This window comes from Pygoscelis adeliae, unplaced genomic scaffold, assembly GCF_000699105.1.
Source record: "Pygoscelis adeliae isolate BGI_AS28 unplaced genomic scaffold, ASM69910v1 Scaffold928, whole genome shotgun sequence".
NCBI lineage: Eukaryota > Metazoa > Chordata > Aves > Sphenisciformes > Spheniscidae > Pygoscelis > Pygoscelis adeliae.
In genome coordinates this window covers 17,469-30,783 of record NW_008825333.1, presented here as the reverse complement: position 1 = coordinate 30,783, position 13,315 = coordinate 17,469, and the positions used below count along the sequence as shown (strand labels likewise).

General features: G+C 43.2%; 1 protein-coding gene across 1 annotated transcript in view; it reads right to left on the bottom strand.

Annotated features, from left to right (window-relative positions):
* LOC103922230 (casein kinase II subunit alpha) overlaps nt 1-10,169 on the bottom strand; it is a 12,344-nt gene extending 2,175 nt beyond the window's left edge. Inside the window, exons 1-11 of the mRNA XM_009330329.1 lie at nt 10,113-10,169; nt 8,663-8,862; nt 7,467-7,578; nt 6,450-6,551; nt 5,973-6,023; nt 5,135-5,194; nt 4,360-4,443; nt 3,833-3,943; nt 2,907-3,008; nt 1,908-2,008; nt 1,072-1,220 (exon numbers count right to left, since the gene is read on the bottom strand). Coding sequence (XP_009328604.1) covers nt 1,072-1,220; nt 1,908-2,008; nt 2,907-3,008; nt 3,833-3,943; nt 4,360-4,443; nt 5,135-5,194; nt 5,973-6,023; nt 6,450-6,551; nt 7,467-7,578; nt 8,663-8,763 — 973 coding nt within the window. The 5' untranslated portion in view covers nt 8,764-8,862; nt 10,113-10,169. The remainder of the gene's footprint in view (nt 1-1,071; nt 1,221-1,907; nt 2,009-2,906; nt 3,009-3,832; nt 3,944-4,359; nt 4,444-5,134; nt 5,195-5,972; nt 6,024-6,449; nt 6,552-7,466; nt 7,579-8,662; nt 8,863-10,112) is intronic.
* Between the last annotated feature and the right edge of the window lie 3,146 nt (nt 10,170-13,315).

Genomic DNA, 13,315 nt, shown 5'->3' with positions numbered 1-13,315 from the left:
AGCTGAAGGAAATGAAGCTGAAGTTGAGCTTTCTATGCTAAGCAACCCGCATAATTGCATAAGGCCAAACCCAGAAAACGGGTGTAGCAAGCAGAAAGATTATCACAAACTACAATCATATGTCACGTCTCTGTACACGTCCCGCAGCAGCCTCTGAGTTGTAATGAGTGTCACTGGAGCTTGTCGTCTTGTGTAAGATGTCCCCAACTTACTCGCTAACGCTTTATTTTCAGCTGCGGGTAAATAACGCTACCATCTGAACAGAGACAACCCCTTCCTGCCTCCCAAGCCTACTGCATCAGACAAAGGAATTTCAAATTTTGCCCTTCCTCATGCTGAGTCCAGTACAACCTGTATCTCTACTCGGACACAAGTTGATGTAGCTGTTTGTCCAACTCTCACATTCAAAGCCTTCAGCTTTACTAATGCTCATACTTGCAAAACATTTCACCTGAACATTTGCCACAGGCATAACACAGATCTAGACTGTTTGTTAATTACACAAGTCCGTTCAGCAGCAAGAAAAAAAAAATATAACTGAGCAAATACTCATATTTTGCATTGTTACAGCTGTTTCAAAAAACCTAAATATCAAGATTTGTGAAAACCAGCAAGTGTTTAAAGACATTTACTAGTGAAAGTTACATTTTTGCTTGCAAAACGAAGACCTGACTATACCATTCACTACGGTACACATTTAGTAACAAAAGGAGTTAAAAGGGCCCGTTTCTCAACAAACCAGGTATCTGGTTTTATCAAAAACACAGGAATCCGTGTACCCAGACACCTGCCGAAATTGGCACCAAAGCTTCTTTAACACAGTGCTGCCGATTCCCTGGCCTGGCACGGGCACACAGCACGTTGTTTTCTCGGCTGGTGTAGGTGGCAGTGGCCTACTTCATCCACCGGAGAGACAAGCAGCCTCAGCTCCAGCGCAATTATTCGCAAAGACCGGGCTTATTATGTTACCGTTCTTAGCTCCTATCTGCACAACCTACTGGAAACGGAGATTTCCCAGAGGCAGAGGAAGAACTCCTTGGGCAGCGGATGATGACAGCAGCTGATACTTACAGAAGTAGGGATGTTCCATGGCTTCTCTCGCTGTGAGTCGTGACTGGTGATCATATCGCAACAGCTTGTCTAAGAAATCCAGAGCTTCTGGACTCACCAGATGTTGGTTCTCACTGTGAACAAAGCGCTCCCATCGCTTACGGGAGTGTCTGCAGAAAAAGACACCCAAATCAGGCTAGGCAGAGGACATCAATGCCAACATTCACTTTTTTTGAAGAGCAAGAACTGCGACAGATGTCCGTCTCCGAGAGGGGCCGCTGCTTGGTGTGGCAGCAACGGGGCTGAGCCGTACCAGAGCACGAAGCAGCAGTACGCCGTGTCTCCACGCGGTGGCACAGCCGCCACAGCCCTGGACAGCTTGAGCACTCAAGTTCAGAATGGATTTACAGGCCTAAAATCCCAGCTTCTGCTCTTCTCTTATGCCCTTAACATTAGTTCCTTGTGGTTTTGGTATGTGTCATACAAAATAACTCTATGAGGGGAAAAAATATGTAAATGCCATCTTAGGCAGCACCTGATTTTCTGCACTGTAATTCTGAGAAACACCGTTTTGTTTTTTTCCCCATAACACTGGAGAAAGCATTTGCCCTTCATGCTCCAGCAGTTCATTCATTGCCTAGATGACTTTAAAAACCTTTCCTCAAGCCCATTTGCAGATAAAGGACCATGGGAAGCACTGGCAAAAGGGATCAAAGGCACAAAGTGACAGTTCTCAAGAATCTTGGCTCCGATTTCTCCCATAAGCGTAAGTTTTTGTTTCCTTCAAGGTCTGTCGACAAAGCAGTAGCTGTCCGGGTCTACCGAGAGCTTATGAGCTACTCTGGACCTTGACTCACCTGCCCAAGATGTCATTGAAACGTGGATCCAGTTCAATGTTGTATTTGTCAATGTAGTCATACAGATCTTCTGTTCCCAGCACCTTGGCTATCCTCACCAGCTGGGAACAAACAGAAATAAGTCACTACTGTGAGGGTATGATAATGCCAGAGCCAGCGTGAAGATACAGCAGCACGTTCCCTTGGGAGCTTGAACTTGATCTCAGTGGTCTGAACCAGCAGCCACAGCGTCATCCCGTGGCTCTGATTTCCCTGGCCACATAAAACCACAGGCATCACGAACACGCCTCCACTCACAGTCGGAACGTAGTAACCCAAGGCAGCCAGGAGGGAGCTGCATACCCTAACATCACTAAAACTTGAGACCTTGCAACACTAGCTCCCGTTGTAGCAAGAAAACAATTCAAAACCAACAGGGTGGGAAGGCAAGAGTAACTGGTCAAAAAAGCAGAAACTCTGTAACTTGCAGGTGAAGGGTGAAGCGCCACCCCGAGGCCTCCAGAATGAAGGTTTGAGAACAGAAGGTCACTGTTCTTGAATGTCTGTACGTTAGTTCAGATGCAGAGCGCACGTGTCAAAGTATAAAAATTTTGGCCTAAAGGCAACACATCAAACATTTCAGCATCTATACAAAACTGTACCAGTTTGTATAGATTCACAGTTTCTATACAGAGGGGAGGGAGGGTGGATAGTGGCAGGGGCTCTCCACGTAACATAACCTCAGGGATCTAGGTACCAGAACACACCAGCCTTAATATAACTATTGTTATAAACTTTTTCCAGATACCTGCTGAGGAGCTTATAAATACAAAGCACTATAAATCTATTTCTATTTAATTGGTTAATCTTGCACACTTGAGAAAAGGAACGTGGCTTCAAAGTGAGCAAAGAAGCCATTAGAGAAACGTTTAAATTCTTCTTTGGATCCCTCAGTAGAAGCGTAAGCAGGAAACCTTCATTGCGCTAAGAGAACAGAGATTGTACATGACCAGCTCTCACCTGATCATAGTTGTCATGGCCATGGAAAAATGGCTCCTTTCGGAATATCATACTAGCCAACATGCAACCCAAGCTCCACATATCCAGACTGTAATCATACATCTGTACAAAACCAGAAGGACAATTCAATTTCTAATGAATTAAGCAGAACAGACTCCCAATACTAACAGGGTCCCCCCTCCCTCCAGTGATACAAACGCGGCCACATTACACTGGGAACAGACCGAAATATCTTCATGCCTCTTCATCACTAGATCACTGTTCAGCTCAGTGTTCCAGTTACTCAAACTGGGATACAGCAATTAGCGGAACAGCAGGTATCCTATTTCCATCCTCGTCTATAAAGACATTAAAGACCAGTGCCTTTTTCTATTTTCACTGCAGATTTCAATGTTATGAATCACTGACAAACACATGCTGAGAAGGGAAGCATCGCAAGCAACGAAAGGAGTGGACTCCACAAGGTACATGGGCAGATGAGGAAGTGCCTTCATTCAGAACCGGCACGATCTGAAAGTCACCAGTAACACAGCTATTTCCGGCCCACGGCATTTCCATAATGCAAACTGCCATCAGATACGGGGATGGTTTTATAGTTTAATTTAGAAGTTCATGCAGTGCTAGCTACACCCACAAGGACTTTGTTTCATTCCTGAACCTTACTGCAAAAGCAGCCTTGCTAAAAAAATATTCAACATTTGTATTCCAAGATCCATGATGACAGTTCTGCGGCTCTTCCTCAGGTCCTGAGACTAGTCATTATTTTCTTTAATTCAGTGGCTTTATAGCCACTGCTTTCTGCGATACATTTTAGAATGGACTGTCTTTAGCTTCAGGTCTCTAGATATCCGAATTTCTGGTTTGCTACCTTGAAATGGCACAGACTTTCCATATAAAAGTCAGTGATAAATCCTGGTAATTCTTACCTGATAATCTACAAGGAGTTCAGGTCCTTTGAAATATCTGGAAGCCACTCTGACATTGTACTCTTGGCCGGGGTGATAGAATTCAGCCAAACCCCAGTCTATTAGTCTAAGCTAGAAATGGTAGAAAACAAAGAAAAAAGGCTCAAGGGATGCTCCAGTTCTCCACTGGCTGAACCACACTACAGGTGAGTTTAGTTTGAAGCTTCATTTACAAGTCTTCTACTTTCAACTAATTTGGAGGTGATCAGAGTATCTGTTTAGATATTCTCCCCACACCCATAATCACCAACTGGTCTATATAAAATACCTCTCCTTACCAACCCTATTTATGGGTTACCTGTAACCCATAAAAACTTAAGAAAAGCAGTGTATAGAATTTCATTTTACATTTCTCCACACGATGGAAGTGCAGCCCCCCTTGAAGATGTCTGCTAGTACCACTACACCGGAGTACCCAAAAGGGATCCTAGTTTGCCAAGAGAAAAGTAGGACCTCTCCCTGCCCTCCAGCCTGCCCCACGTTATTACCTTTCTGTGCTCGTGGTCAATCATGACGTTGTGAGGTTTGACATCTCTGTGCATGATTCCCATGCTATGGCAGTAATCTAGAGCCTGTAGGGGACGTACAAAGAAACAGATGTTGGAGTCACAAGAACCTTTCTTTCAAATTCAATCATATCCAGAAGTGTTTCCACATATACCAAGCCTAACTAGACAACAAGACTTCACTGTCCAGCGTTATATCCCGGACTAGACTTGCAGACCACAGAAAACACCTCTAGAGCCCCCTCTCAAAGGGAGGTCCCAGCAACAGAAGTGTTTTGACTTCACCTCGTGTACTTCCTCATAAAAATGGAATTTCACCCTAAGAGCAGAGTTACTAAGCGCTATTGATCAAACAAGTCTCCCCTTCTCCAGATGCCTGAGGAGAAAATATTTGTTTCGGAAGAACAGACAAATACATTTGACTCACATTACATTAGGGCACAAAACCAGCCAGTAACAGCTTACAGTTTTCTGTTTTCAGAGGCTACACGTACTTTTGATTTAGGATCTTAAGTTATCTCAGTGTACCCTAAGGCTCTGTTATCCTCAAAAAAAAAAAAAAAAAGACTAGAATTTGTTGCAGAAACAAAGCTGAACAATTGATACTGACTTGATACATATTTTTCTACTCAATTCTTCCATAGGCTTTCTCTTCTCTTCTCTTCCCCCCCATTGGTGACATGATAACCATTCCTATAGGATTAGCTGAGTGCAAATCCTAGAAATAAACCGATGAAACAGCAAAACACCAACTTACCTTCAAAATCTCATACATGTAGAATCGAATATCATAATCTGTTAATGTCTGGTATAATTGCTGTGGGACACAAACACATCGTATCAGTGTTAAACACCCAAGAAAAATATCACATCCCTGCCACTCCAGAACAACCCAACCCTGTTCTCTGCTGCTGTGGTTCTCCAAACCCATTTGAAGGAACAATAAAAGTTTCCCAAGTTACTCTGACACACACACACCCCCCAGTTTACTTCCAGCTCTGCTCAGACAGTACATTCTGGTTCCTGTCACTAACTCCCTCCGGCTGCACTCGCCCACCACCAGTACAATGCATTGTGCCTGCAGACTGGCTCTCAAAAAGACCCGAGGGTGCTCTGCAACATTAAGCAGCTATTCCAGATGGCATTGCACAGCCATTCTTCTCCTGAGGCAGGTCAGTAGGGAAGGGGACAAAGAAACATTTAAATCCCTTTTTCCAAAAGTATGGAAAGCCACAGAAACAGATGTCCACATTTGAAATTATTCCAATAAATAATTATACACTGAACATAAAAGCAAAATGTTTCAAAAAGACAGGCACTGATGGTCTACAAGACGACAGATTAATTTGCTCTGAAGGTTAGAATACCACTTGGAATCTGGATTCCCTGGATCTTGTAACTTCTGTGGCAAAATGGTACTAAAGGACTAATTACAAACTTCTGTACCAAGTGTATTTACCTTTAAAGACAGTTACTATGTTGGAAGGAAATGATTAAATAACCTGCCTGCCCCGTACGTACTTGCCTTTCCCCAGAAAAACATTACAAGTGGCTTTCAAATGGAAAACATTAGAAGTTCACATCCCGCACTGTACCTTAAAGTCTGTGTTGTTTACATGTTCAAAAACCAAAGCGGGTGTCCGAGACTGAAACAGAGAGAAAAGTGTTCAGCCATGTTAAGTTGAGATAACATGTTTTCATTTAAGATAATGAATTAAACCACTTTTACTCCTAAAACTGCTAGAAGCCCCTCTACCTCAGACATACTTATGATTCCCCTCAGACAGAGAAAGCACAGCCAAAGCCTGCAGCCCCTGGCAGCACTGTTTGTAGAATGAATTAACTTGTCTCAGTTCGCTGGTATCTCATCCTTACAGAGTGAGGGGCTGAAGGGACCTGTGGGGGAAGGGCCCTCTAAAAGAAGTTAATCAGATTAAGAGCTGATCTGATTAAGCAATTCAAAAGCAGGATTTAAGAGCAGGGGAAAACAAAAAGGCAGATCAGAGCTGAAGTCAAACACAGCAACTTCACCCATAACCCCAGCGTACCCTTTAAGTGCCTTCCATACTCACCACAGGATCTTTTACTATATCTGCAAGAGTGATTATATTGGGACCGCCTCGCAAGTTCTCTAAGATCTTGATTTCACGCTTGATTTTCTTCTTTTTAACAGGCTGAAGAATAAAAACCCAAAGTGTAAGACAAAGCACTCCAGTTAAGTGAGGCTAATAGACAGCTCAACACTCAGATGACCAAGGTAGGTGACTGCAAGTCAGCAAAATACATCGGAGCCTTTGCAAGTTAAGTTCAAACAGCTAGATTTTGTTGTTACCTGACTATGCATCATTCCAGTAAGGGCTCAAATATCTGCAGTCTCCCTTCTAACCGTACAACCCTGACAGCTACAAACATTACTTCAAAACATACATGCGAATGAGCGTTAGGAAGATGGCATATTTTTTTTAAAGCTGTCTGAACATGATCTGATAGTCCAAAACTTCTTAACTGGCATGTGGTAAACATATAGCTATGAGAAGTCCATGAGCTACCTGAGGGCCACTAAATGAAGGTATTTCACCAATCAAGGCTGTGGAATAACCAGCATCCAGGAGACCCTTACTCAGTCTGGAAGGATATTACATACGCAATGGAACATGCAGAGCAGAAATGAAAATTTTAAGGTTAGCAGTCCCTAAATCTAATCAGTGGCTTTAAAGGACAATGATCCCATTAGCTCATAGGCCTCTATGCACGTGACAGCATGCCAGGGCACTGGTAGTTAGAGGAGGTGAGAATTTTCTAGTCAGCTGTTGAAGTGTTGCTTAGCTCCAAGTAAAAATGTGTTGCACATCAGGACTTCCTTAAGATAGAGGCTAATTCCTTACAGGCAGAGATCTGACTTAATAACCGAGTGTAGGGCTTCTATTAGGAGGCTCAAAATGATGGCCTATTTCACTGAATGACACTTAAAGCCAGGCTTTAAGGATTTCAGTTTTAGAACATCAAATGTTTTAGACCGAATGCTGCAACTTTCTGGCATCCTGATCACCTCAAGACAGATTTTATCTTTTGCCCAATCCCCAGCTCACCTTGAGAATTTTAACAACTACTTTTTCATTATTCGTAATGTTGATGGCTTCAAATACTTCACTGTATTTGCCTCGGCCTAATTTTCGAACTAGCTGGTAGTCATCTTGATTTCTGTGGAGATAAAAAGATAAGAGTTCCAAAGAGCTCAGTCATTCCCATCACAATTTACAAACTGCTCCTTAACACTAAATCACTGCCTCACCTTCCAGACCAGGTGGATTAACTGGTGTCTTACATCTCCTGAATGCAATGATTAAGAATTAGGAGAGAAACAGGGAGCTTCTACTCGCCCAAGTTAGATTCAATCCAGAACTTACTTCTTCTGCAGTAGGTAACATAAGCCCAACTATGCATTTCAGCATCGGCAAACTCGAGCTACCCCTTCCACCTGTCTATATGTATTTGGAAGCTACATTTTTCCTAGTGTAATGTTGTTAAAAATCAACAAAACCAGTAAGACCAGAAATTTAAGTGCCAGCCTGTTTAAAAACAGACCAGGCACAAAACACCACTTATGCTCAGAAGACGGTGTACATTTCAGAAACCAGGAACCGCAACAAAGCTGAGGGCAGAACTTAGTCTGGGCCCTGCTATACAAAAGCAGGAACTCAGAGCTACGAAGCTGGCATTACCGCGGTCTGATTCTTGGACGGCTTAGTCATGAGCAAAATTTAGACACCTCCTTCCTTCAAAAAGAAGCAGACATGTCTTTTCCAGTCACTCACAGAGCACTGAGCAGCAAGTCACAAAATAGCATGTACCTATTTAAGCCCACCGAGTCTCTTCGCTCACGCAAGTCAGAAGCAACATCAGATGTCTTTTCACTTCTTTTTCAGTCCCACACCCAGGGCTGGTTAGACTGTTTCAGATAGATTTTCTGCCCTCTGAAAGGACAAGTTTCCTGACTACCTGGCAAAAATTCTTCAAAACAAACTCTTAAGGGAGCTGCAAAATGTTCTTGCACTGCCGGGGATTTAAAAATTTGACAAGAAACACTTTCAGACACACAACAGGTTATTCTGCCATTTCTGCAATTCCGAAGAAAAGCTGTGATCCTAATACTGCCATGCATGCTAGACATCTGCCAAGGAGCATGAAAAAGCCTAACGCAGCACAGGTGCCTGAACTCCCCATGCCAAATGCTACAGGGATCGATCCCAGTCCAAGGACATCCACAGGCAGCCCAGAGACTTACCCCCACTCAACAACATGCGACTCATAGTCCCAGTACTCCCGGGGTCTGTGTGTGTTCACATCCGTGTAAACTCTGGCCCTGCTCGGCACGGGTCCCGACATATCAGACAGGTTGGCAGGCGGAAATGATGAGATGTCCGAAATCGGAGGCTACCCGAACTGCAAAGCTGGACAGAGGATAAAGGCCTCAGATTCTTCCACCTGCAGAGAGAAAATAAACCAGAGGTTAAAAATCTCAAGATACTATAAAAATATTTAAGTTAACCGTTAAAAGCTGCTGAGAAGGAGAGGCTGGAGCCCAGCCACAGGCCTGGGATCATTTGTCAGAGCTTGAAAACAATTTGTCTGCTCTCCCTCGCACAGGATGGGACCACTTGGCCCCACTAGCAAAAGTAACACCCCTCCCCGCAACTTTCAGCATGTAGTTTCCAACTTATGGCTGCAAAGATAACTTTCCAAAAGGCAAGAAATGCAACGTGCTCTGCATCTGCAGACAGACTCCTTCCTTTCAGCTCCAGGGTGAAAGCAACAGCCATCGGCTGCAATCTCTCCCCCATCCAGGAAGAAGTCTTGTCCCATCCTATGTAACCAAAACACTTCCTTCACTCGAGGTTGCACAACTGTCACCTCTTGCAATGCACTAATAAACGATGCTGCAAACAGAGCCGACAGAGCGACAAGGGCACCTGTGCAACCTCAGTTAAGCACTTTCTGAAGTTTCAACTTCTAGAAACACCAATTTGCATTTAAATCAGAACTTCGGGATTTACTTGCAATTCTTAAAAGGACTGAAGCCCTTCATGTGCTGACACACAAAGGTTTGTGTGGCTACGCTGATTCATGCTGTGGAAAGAAAAAAAAACCTGAACTGATCCACCACTACTCTGCATTTTCCATCCACTGGAAAATGCAGGTACTAACTGAAGCATTTATGTACAAAGCAAGGCTGGTCAGCTCAGGAACAGGTTGCTGGAGCAGAGCAGAGAAATCCAGACACCAGGACCAAAACGTTATCCAAAGATAAGATTGCTGAAGTCTGAACATCACTCTGGGGATTTTCATAGTACAACATTTTTCCCATTTCCACATACTCCAAAGGCGGCTTTTGCTACTCTGTTCATGCCCTCCTGCACGGACATCTCATCCCACCACCTCACAACAGATACCTTCTACATTTAACCCACTGCCCACTTGAAAGTGAGCAAGACTTACAGAGCAGGCAGCCACCGGGCCTCGTCTCTGGGCTTACTTAAGGAAAAAAGCAGCACCACGCTGTACAATGCCATTAGGTCCTAGCACAGACAACAGCATTCTCCAGAAGATGTAGGGCATTTATAGTGATGAGCTACATCCACACTAATTAGACTATCGTGAGGAAAAGTACATCCCCAACTAGCAGTGAGACAAGAAAGGACATCGGGAAGATCTCATAGAGGCCAGTCGTTACGAACCATTCAGGGATTAAATGGCTTGAGGATGCTCGGAAGACTTCACGGCAAACTGAGGCAGCCAGAAGAGTTCTGCTGGGACGAGGCACCAGTTTTGGTCACAACTTCCTATAGTCAAGCCATGAAATCCGACTGTCCAAAAGACAGCGGCATCTGTGTTAGATTATGATGCTTTACCCAAACACGAAAGAAGAATTCTGCTGCAATGGTCTACAGATGTTTCTTTGCATTCTGCTTGCCCAAAAGATTTGGTAAGCACCCCCACTTCTTCCTCTTACAATGTGATTTTAGCAAAACTTCTGTTAAGTTTTATCAGTATTGAGACAGTCAAAATAACTCAAAAGAAAGTTACTGTGTCAGTGACAAATACTCTGATTTCTGAATATTTAAGACAACAGTAACTTACTACAGAGTTTTATATCAATATTGTCCTACCTAAAATAAAAGTAGTGCCTCTGCACCTCTCAAATCTTTCACGAGCAAAAGCCGACACATTTTTAAACATTTAAGTACAAGAATCTCTTTGTCAGCTTTCAAAATAACTTACAAGGAAGGAAGCTGTATCGAAGCATGAAAGTATTGTTTGGTGTGTAGCACACGGCAGAGACTATACAGCCCTGTTTAGAGAAAGGCACTCAGTCGGTGGGCAATGCTATAATCTAAACGAATATAAGGTACTACACCAATCTTATCCCTTCACAGAAAACAGGCAACTGCCAGACTGCAGGAGGAAGTAATAGACCCATTAATCAGAAATTAATCAGAAAGACCTAGAAATCTGCCCAGAGCAGTTAGGCTATCAGGATATGTCACAGCATAAGAAAATTCTAGAAGCAAAATCCTGCTCTACTGGCAGTGTCCGGTCGTTGATCCGAGGTCTGCGGTACTTCAGTCTGCTGCAAGGACCACAGCAAGGACCACTGGCTATGAAGATGGTGGAGGACCTGGGGGACACAGGTCTGATGTCCTTCACCGCGTGACACAACTTGACCAGCAGCTGGTTCTGCATTCAGAGGCAGAAACGTACGCGAGGTCTCTTTCTGGCGTGGACTAAGCCTCCTCAGGTGGTACGGACCTTGGCAGCGTGGGTTATTTTTTTGACCTACTGACACACAAACGGTGCTGAAGGCAGCTCCAGGTAGACGGGGTTGTGGTAATCCAGCCCCACGGTTAAAAAGGGACACGGCACTGTTCCAAAGTCCGCAACAGAGGTGTGACTGAGGCCTCAGCCCAGTAAAGGAAGGACGGGGCACTTCAGCCAGGTGTTCAGCTAATAGAAGAATATGAAGTATTACTAAAAAAAAAAATAAAAAAAAAAATCTATTCCTGGACAAAATGTTAGTCCTCGAACAAAATACACTTTTGGAAGATTAGGCAGCAATCGTCTAAGACCTCAAACCATTTATGTGACATGGCTCAGACACTCGGAAATTAGATGTATATTCCAAAAACATATTCAGGCATTAACAGAGCATGCAAGTTTACTAGAACACTTAGTACAGTGAAATTTATTAGATTTCAAAGTTTAATCACTATGGTTTTACCTCTCCTCATTCCATGTGCTTCTGGCAGGACACGCACTAGCTAATTTCCTCTGCCCAGTACTCCTTGTGTGGGAATTAACTGAACCTATATATGTCTAAGATGACTTAGCAGTTCTAATTTTTAAGCACAACGCTGTATCAATAAAGAACATGTGACTGCTGCACCTCATCCAGCTTATTAGCAAGATCAGTTTCAGCAAGGAAAAAAGTCGTAAAAAAGAAAAACCAATCACGTTATCTAAAGACACAACAAATTTCACAGTGGCTGTTTTTTGTCACGTAGCTCTAGCCTAGCACAAGCTGTATGTTGTAGCATGTTGGCTGCTCAGAGAAGGGCTTTTTCAGGAAATCATCGGACTGTAGCTTCTAAGAATGGCACACAATGCCTATTTATGAAGGTAGGTATTATTGTCTACTGTTTTTTATACAGGAAGAGGAGAGAGTCTACACAGATAATTTGGTTTTAAAGCAAAGTCCCACACATATACAAACTTACCCTGCCTGAAAGCTTCTCACTCTCTCTGCTCAAAACTGCTAATGAATTTGTATATATTTTGCTCTCACTTCCCCTAGAGAGGGATAATTCTGCAGTGGATCCAAGCTCTTTGACAGAAGGGACTGACACAAAAAGGGACAAATCATGGGGACAGGTGTGGTCATGCAAATGTCAGTTTAGCTTGCAGTTTTAAGGCAGAAAATCTACAGTATGAGCAGCGATTACACCTAGATGAGATGAGTGTCCTGAGCTTGTTACAAAAGATGAGTTCTGTTTCTGCAGTCAGAATCCAAACAGGACATGTCATTTATTAATTCCTGCATTAATGACAGAATCATAGAATAATTTATATTGGGAGAGACTGCTGAAAGTAATCTAGTCAAAGTAGATCTAATTAGATCAGGTTACCATGTCCAGTGTAGTCTTGAGCATCTCCAAAAAAACACAATGCATCGCTGAAAATTTTAATTTTTCTGGTAGAGAAGTGCTTAACTAGGAAACATAACCATGAGCTTTCAGGCAATATACCCGAGATCACAGAGAGGGAGACAAAGCTCCCAGTTACCGTCTGACACACACTGTTCAATGCTAAGGCTTGCCTGTGCAAGGACAGAAAACAGCTCTTCTGTTTTAGCACTTGTGGTGACGCCCCTTGGGAAGACATTACCACTGACACGGTAGCTATACCAAAGAAGCAACACGCAAAAATTTCAGTGCCTGGTTTTCCCACCTAGGCCTGCCCTTAAAAACTCCATTTAAGTATTAGCAAACTGCCAATTAGCTAATCTCTTACACAGCATCCTTACCGAGAGCACCCCACAGGACCCTGTTCATCCTGTGTACAAAAAAAACCCCAAACACCACAAGAACACAGCCAAATACAGCACTGCACGTACTACTGATAATTACTCCGCAGGAGTGCCCCAGAGCCCCAGTCAAGAGACAGAAACAATTGTGCTGCCATCATATAGGAATTTTTTTAATTGGAAGGTCTAGTAATTAAAAGAGATCAGTTCTTAAAAGTCTGAATTATTCTAACAGTGGCCTATTGTCAGAGCAGCTTGGTAAGGCTAGACTTTTTGTGCCTAAAGTTCAACAAAACGGTAAAAAGCTTCTCAATGTTTACTTTGAATTTTATTTTTAAAACCTTTTAATTTAAAGCACTG